This window comes from Manacus candei, unplaced genomic scaffold (assembly GCF_025592945.1).
Source record: "Manacus candei isolate 608988 ecotype Guabito, Panama unplaced genomic scaffold, ASM2559294v1 h1tg000042l, whole genome shotgun sequence".
NCBI classification, from domain to species: domain Eukaryota; kingdom Metazoa; phylum Chordata; class Aves; order Passeriformes; family Pipridae; genus Manacus; species Manacus candei.
Window position 1 is genome coordinate 461947 of NW_026138090.1, and position 7373 is coordinate 469319.

Genomic DNA, 7373 nt, shown 5'->3' on the forward strand with positions numbered 1-7373 from the left:
TTGCCAGGAACAGCAAAACACTCCAGCAGAGGAGGAGCGAGTGCCATCAGCTGCTGCAGCTCAAATCCAGACGTGCAGGCTGCTGTCCTCAACTCAAATAGATGGCTGTGCTCCTTGATTTAAATTGATCCAGGAAATAATTTCTCAAGGATTATGCACGCTGACTTTCAAGTAATGACTGAAATAGCAACTACCTAAAGCAACAACCACTCTGCATCTTCAGTGCTCCCTCCTCCCCTTCCAGTAACTGGTGTATTATGGAATTCAGGCCCAGCTGAACTTACAGTTCACTCTTCCCACAGAATTCAACAGGCAAAAAAGCACAGCTACATTTGGGGTTACAAGTTCATATAAAGTCAAGCACTGGCTTGCTCTGGAACATGATGAATGTGCAGAATTAGAAACTATATTCTTTGCCATGAAAAAAAAAAGTCAAGCAGACTGTACATGATGTCTGAGCAATTACACTCATCCCAAGGAAAACTCTGTTTCACAGAGTGTTTTAGTCTTTAAGCCAGTAATTAGTCAGCAGGAGCTGGAAAATTTTTATTAAACTCACAGGCTGTACAGCCACATACAAGGCAAATGATCCATAATCTGATGATGTTAACACCTTCCAGGAAAATTGTACATTCTTAATGTTCCTGAAAAATGCCATCCCAGAATAGGCTGAACATCCAATACAGGTTCTGCCAGGTTGGTCACACCAGGGAACCTGAGCAATTAGCATTTCACCTTCATCCTTCTGCCAGTGAATAAAACTGTCTAATCTCTTAAGTAATGTCTATATTTTATCTGGGGCCCAGAGATTTCTTCTTATACTACAGCACTTGTGCTCCTACCTGGGAAGCAAGAGGTATCATAACTCATGATTCATCATAACTTCATAATTGTGTGATTTTTTTTTCACTCCCTTCACTTCTCTGACATTTTTCTTTCTCACTAATTCACCTTATCAGACACCAGAGAAGCACCTAATACTTACGTATTGAATCTGTGCAACTTTATTTTCTACAGAAATGTTTTGCTCTCTAAGTACTGAATTTCAGCTTTTGGAGAAAAATCCTAGGCTGCAGAAGTGATGTAAACAATGGGAAAATGCCTGTCAGAACGTGAGATTGTCCAGAAACATCCAGAAAACCCACACAAACAAGCAGGGGGGGAAATATTTTCCACTGGACATTGAAAAGAACGAGAAGCAGAACTGAGAACATTTCTATAGACAGGGTTCAGCAGAGGGGAACAGAGTGGGGTAGCTCCCTGTTTTAGCCAGGGTTTGCATTCCCAGCTCATTTGAGGGAATGCTGGAAGTACTGATCAATATTTAAAGCCATCAGCAGTGACAGACCCAGCCCTGTGCCTGCTCACCTTCCCATATCTCAAGGCAAAGCAATCACAACGAGGAAAGTGAGTTGGCTACACTGAAATATTCAAGTAAAGCTATAAATACTGACAACTGAAGCTGAAAAAACTACATTATTGCTTGTTTGTGCAAAAAAAGCCCCAAAGTCACAGTTCTACGACTGGTCCACCCTTTGGGTCTGGTTTAAATGGCTTTAAAAGGCCTCAGCAGAGGGTACCCTCACCTTGTCAGGGAAACAGAGCTTGGGTTCAGGGAACAGAACATTAAAAATAAACCTTTTCATTAGTTATGAATGATCTCAGCTCGAACATGGGATTCTTCAAGACCTGGATGCATCTTTATGGAAATTTATGAACCTCTAAGGTGCAGATTTGAGTCCCTGGTTTCATGTGATAGGGGAGTTGGAGTTCAGGTTATTTTCCTCCTGGGTTTTTCTGTTTGGTTTTGTTTGGTTGTTTGGTTTTGGTTGTTTGTTTGTTTGTTTGTTTAAATCCTTATGGACTTTACCCCCAGAAGTTTGTCACACGTGTTGTTCTCAGCGCTTTCTTACTAACGTTTTGCAGGACCTTAGATTTGAAAACATAGAAGAGTTTTTACTCTCTCAGAGTAATCATAATACAGAACTACATTTTGAACTTTTCAGGAACTTACTGTCACATCCTCATAGCTAGAAAGCAAAACAAAAAAAATTTGCTTTCTCACTTTAAAAGTCTATGAGTCACTCACATTTTACCATCAAAGTATCTTTGACTAAGTTTACTTCCTCCTGCTTTGATGGAAATACAGAAAACCAGCAAAAATACAGAATTATTTTAAGTGCATTTAACAAATCAGCTGGTTCTTTCCCTGCTCCAGTACACTTCCTAGGAAAGGGACAGCAGAGTCATCCAGCCTTCAGCATTTGATACCATTCACAGTGTCAAACTGGAAAAGACTGGAATTCTCAGAACAACTGAAGTCCACCATGAATTAGATAAAAATGAGTTGCAGTGAAAAAGCAACACAATTAGAAGGCTGTAAATGGTATTAAATTTCAGGTAAGAAACCAATTTATATTCTTAGTAACCACCTTAGCACAAAAAATAGTAAAACAAATTACCAACTAAAAATCCTAAAGTCAAACCTAGAAAATACACTGATTTTCCTCTACAGGGATTCTATACAGGAAGACCTGAATGACTCTGAAGATCTGAGCAATAGAAATGGGATGAAACTTCCTCACAAAGGTATGTGAATAGTGCAACATCACAAAAGGTTCTTGTTAGTCTCTGAAGTGGGGTTTCAGCTCCATAAAACGGTGACAGAAGGACCCAAGTGCATCAGTCAAATACAAAACACCACCAGTCACCTCCATTAGAACCCAGGGTCCTTGGATACAGTAATTTGGCAGTAGAAAAGGGTGCACGACTGCCATGCACAGAGCACAGCACTTCACCCCTTATCCAATTCAGAGGAAGTTTAAACTGGAGTAGGTACAAAAACAGGCTACTAAAATATCAGGATATCAAGTGCTTCTCTCAGAATGCAGAGTAAAAGCTTTTGATTCTTTTCCTTATCAAAAAAAGAAAATAACCACCAAAAAAACAACCCCAAGCTTGGACAAAGGTAACATTACCTTCTATAAACTGTTTATCCCTCCTTATCCAAAAAAAAAAAAAAAGAAGTGACTAAGCTCATCACTTCCTGCAGAAGTGCCTCTGCACAGGCAGAGCGTCTCTGGAAACACCAGATGTTTCAACAACAAATTTCCTCTTGGATCAATTTTCTTCCCAAAGGCAAAACCTCCCCTCAGTGCAAACTGAACTAGCCACTATTACCAGACCAACTCTTTCACTTCTACCCACAGAGTTTTTAAAGTAAATATCCAAGTCAGTGTTCCTTCTGGCAGCTACAAACCAACAGAGGGCAACTCCAGTGGTTTGAAAAACAGGAGAATGATTCCTTGGCAGACTCCAGAAGGATAATCCACACTCAGTGTTTGGAAAGGTCTTTGTAAACACGCAGGTAGCCGCAGCCCTGGTGAAACAGTCAGACACTGAATCCAACATCAATTCCGTGGTACCAGCACTAAATGCCAGAGGAGAGATGCCAGCATTCACCAGAGGAAGCTTCTGTCACTGAAAGAAAACTGGTCTTTTTTGATAGACTACTGATCCTCAACTAGAGCATGACCAGAAAGGCCTTTGAAAAACACTTCTAATTTTGTTTTCTTTTGCTTGGTTTTTTTTTTTTTTTAAGAAAAAAGAGCAGTTATCAGATGATTTCAGTACTCTGAAAAGTTTCAGTGCCAGTTCAGCATCACATAATCAGATGTGATATAAATCACTAGACATCTAACTTCTTTCCTGGTCAGCAGTGATTAAAGTTTTATATTTCATAACTTTGTTTTACATTTAAAACCATAGAACTACTTAAGAAGTGTGTTTAAATCATGCTTAGCTGACAAGCCACTCTGCTCCCCTTCCACAAGCACTTCTCCTGCACTACCACAACTCCCAACAACAAGCAGCAATATTTAGTAAGTTGTATATTCATTCCTACATCCATGAGGGCAGAGCCCCTCTTCTACTCCAAGGTCAAGTGGTTTCTTCCTAGTTAGACTAGAAAACTTTCTCAAACTTTAAACTACAGCATAACCAGAATTCTCATTATTGTGGAATCATTTAGGTTAGGAAACACATCTAAGATTGACTCCTTCCAGACAAGCATCATTCTGTTCCTCATGTCAAACACTAAGACAAGTTTTAGCTCTACCTGCATGTCCATCCCATAGTATGTTATGTTCCTGCCCCAGCAATTTTCAAGTTTTCAATCTTTGCTCCAAAAAAACCCCACCCTCTCCTATGTTTCTTCACACATTTTCTCTTTTTGAGAGTCTAATCTCAAATCACAGGTCAAAGCTCCTCCTTTCCATTTCAGACTGCATTTAAGCTCTCTCCTTTTTCATTCCCATGGGAATCAAAAGCTAGAAAGTAAAACCCAAAACTTTCAGAGCAGACAGCACATTAAGACCAGCATTCCTCAGACCAAGGTCAGCATGCCAGAGAATAACCCCATTCCTGGGATTACGCTGCTGAAAAGCTAATAAAAAATGTTTTCCCTGATGATAAGAACTTCTAAACAACATCTTAAAAACAGTCAAATGCAAGGTCATGCTTTGGAAAACACCAGCCCTGCTATAGGAATGGGAATTGTATCAGGGAAGACAATGACATTAAGGACTTTGGGCAGCACTGCAGATGCCACGTGAACATTAAATCCTGACATGAGCCTGGAGCAAAAGGGACTAAGGGGAGCCTTGGAAAGAGGTATCAAGGAGAAAGATAATACTATGTGTTTACATCTCATCAGTGAGATCAATAATGGACTGTCACCCTCCTGCTCAGGGAACAACACTTCAACACAGAGTTAAAAGTCAGAAATGCTGGTAGAAATAACTATAAGATGATCAGAGACCTGAAAGAGCCACCCTGAAGTCAAGTTGATTTAACAAGAAAGATAAGGGGATTACTTAATTATCACCAAAGATTATCAATTAGGAAAGAATCCACTTCTTTTTCATACCTAACACAGCAAACACAGGGAAAGATACAACAACAAGGAGTTCAGTTAAAAACTTGTTTTTAAAGGTTCGCTTCATTTTGGAAAGTGGAGATAATTGAGGATATTAATAATTAACAACTAAGGCAACTCTGTCACTTGTTGAGAGCGGGTGAGTTGAGGATACTTCAATCAAAGGTCAGTAAAAGCAGCACAATCGATGATCAGGTGAAGCTCTACAACCCACAATGACCCAGCTGTCCTGTGATCCTAACGGTCCTCCCAAATTCCAGCACCAAGGCTGGCTTATCAAAAAGGTGTTACTGAAACTATTATACCTAAACCTCACTGTGGTCACTCCAAACTTCTCTGTCAGTCACTGGAGGAATTTAACAGGCTGTAGCTGAATGCCACGGAGCCAACTCTCCCACTGAGGATGTGATCAGGGTAGTACAGCAGCACAAACACATGGCTGTGAAGCACAGCTCCTGCCTCCTCCTGCCAACCCCCAAATTCCCAGAGGCAGGAGGTGAGGGCAGTTGGGAACCCCCTCCCCCAAAAGCCACACACAGCAGGTGACAGAGCCCAGCATTCCAGGTCAAGGGCAGGAGAGGACACCCAGCTGCCAAAAAACACAGAGCCCAGAGGCACCTGACAGCCCCTCACCTGCAGGGCAGGGGGCACTGACCCTTCTCCCCATTTCAACCAGTGACTGACCAGCCTGTCCCACAAATGTCCTTCCCCCACCTCCTTAGGTGCAGCTTTCCCTTGCCCATTCCTGGTGCTCAAGGCCCCCAAATCTGACCCTCCAGGCCCCCTCCCACTCACTCATCACCCCAAACCTGCAGCCCAGACCCTCCGCCCCAAACAACCCCCCCAAATCTCTTCATCAACCACTTCCCCAAACACACCCCCCAGTGATGGGGCTCAGCTCTGTCTCTGAACCCCTTTCAAGCACCTCTTGCCCCCCAGCTCTGCTTTACAGACCCTCCCTCACGCGAAGTCCCCCAAACCTTGCTATACAACCCCACACACAGCCCCCCCCAAACCCCATAGTACAGACTGCCCTTCACACAAAGTCCCCAAACCCTCTTGCACAGACCAACACACACACATAGAACCCCAAACCTGCTCTACAGACCCAAGCACACAAAACCTCCCTCGAGTCTGCTGTAAAGACCCCCTTCACACACAGCCCCCGAAACTCTGCTGTACAGACCCTCCCTGACACTCAGCCCCCCAAACCCTGCTGTACAGACCCCCAAACTCTGCTGTACAGACCCTCCCTGACACTCAGCCCCCCAAACCCTGCTGTACAGACCCCCCTCACACAATGCCACCCTAATTCTATTGTACAGATTCCCCCTTTTACACAGCCCCCTCCTAACCCTGCTCTAGAGACCTTCCCTCACACGCAACCCACCAAACTGTTGTACAGCCCCCCCACCACACACACCCACCCAGCCCCCCAAACTCTGCTGTACAGCCCCCCCACCACACACACACCCACCCAGCCCCCCAAACTCCGCTGTACAGCCCCTCTACACACACAACCCCCCAAAATTCTGTATAAGCCCCCAAGCTACGCTGTAAAGACACACACACACAGCTCCCCAAACTGCTGCACAGATCCTCCTTCACACATAGCCCCCCGTATTCTGTACAAAGCCCCAGACTACGCTGTAGAGACGCCACACGCACAAACCCCCAAATCCTGATATGCAGACTCCTTTCACGCACAGCCCCCCAAACTCCGCTGCACAGATCCTCACTCACGCACAGCGCCCCAAACTCCGCACAAACTCCCAAACTCTGCCGCACCGCCGCACACGAACACACCGCCCCCCCAAAACCCGATACACAGGCCCTTCCCTCACACACAGCCCCGCAAAACTCTGCAAGAAACCCCAAACTCCGCCGTACAGACCGCCCCCGTCACACACGGCTCCGTTCCCGCTCCCCCCGCCGCCGCCACCTCGCGCAGGCCCCGCGCAGGCCGCGCACAGGCCCGGCCGCCCGGCCACACCCAGACCGGAGCCCGGAGCGCGCCCCGGGCGCGGCGCTGGTGCCGGCACTCACTCGGGCAGGTACGTGGAGGAGAAGCTGCTCCAGCGGTGCAGGCTGTAGCCCAGCACGCGGCTCTCGGCGCCCGCCGGACCCGCCGCCGCTGCCGCCATCTTGTTGTCAGCAGCGGCCCCGGCAGCGACCGCGGCGGGCGGGGCCGCGCCCTTAAAGGGGCCGCGCTCTTAAAGGGGCCGCGCCGGGGACGGGGGGGACACACACGGCTGGGCTGGGCGGGACGAGCTGAGGGGCTCGGGGTGTGCCCCGGGGATCTGAAGGGCTCGAGGGGTTCAGGGACTGCCCTGAGGGGCTCAGGGAATGCCCTGAGAGGCTCAAGGGGTTCAGGAGGTGCCCTGAGGAGCTCGAGGGATGCCCTGAGAGGTTCGAGATGTTCAAAGCCCTGAGGGGC

General features: G+C 46.3%; 1 protein-coding gene across 1 annotated transcript in view; it reads right to left on the bottom strand.

Moving 5' to 3' along the window:
- MKLN1 (muskelin 1) overlaps positions 1 to 7110 on the bottom strand; it is a 94071-nt gene extending 86961 nt beyond the window's left edge. The window contains exon 1 of the mRNA XM_051795221.1: positions 6983 to 7110. Coding sequence (XP_051651181.1) covers positions 6983 to 7080 — 98 coding nt within the window. The 5' untranslated portion in view covers positions 7081 to 7110. The remainder of the gene's footprint in view (positions 1 to 6982) is intronic.
- Between the last annotated feature and the right edge of the window lie 263 nt (positions 7111 to 7373).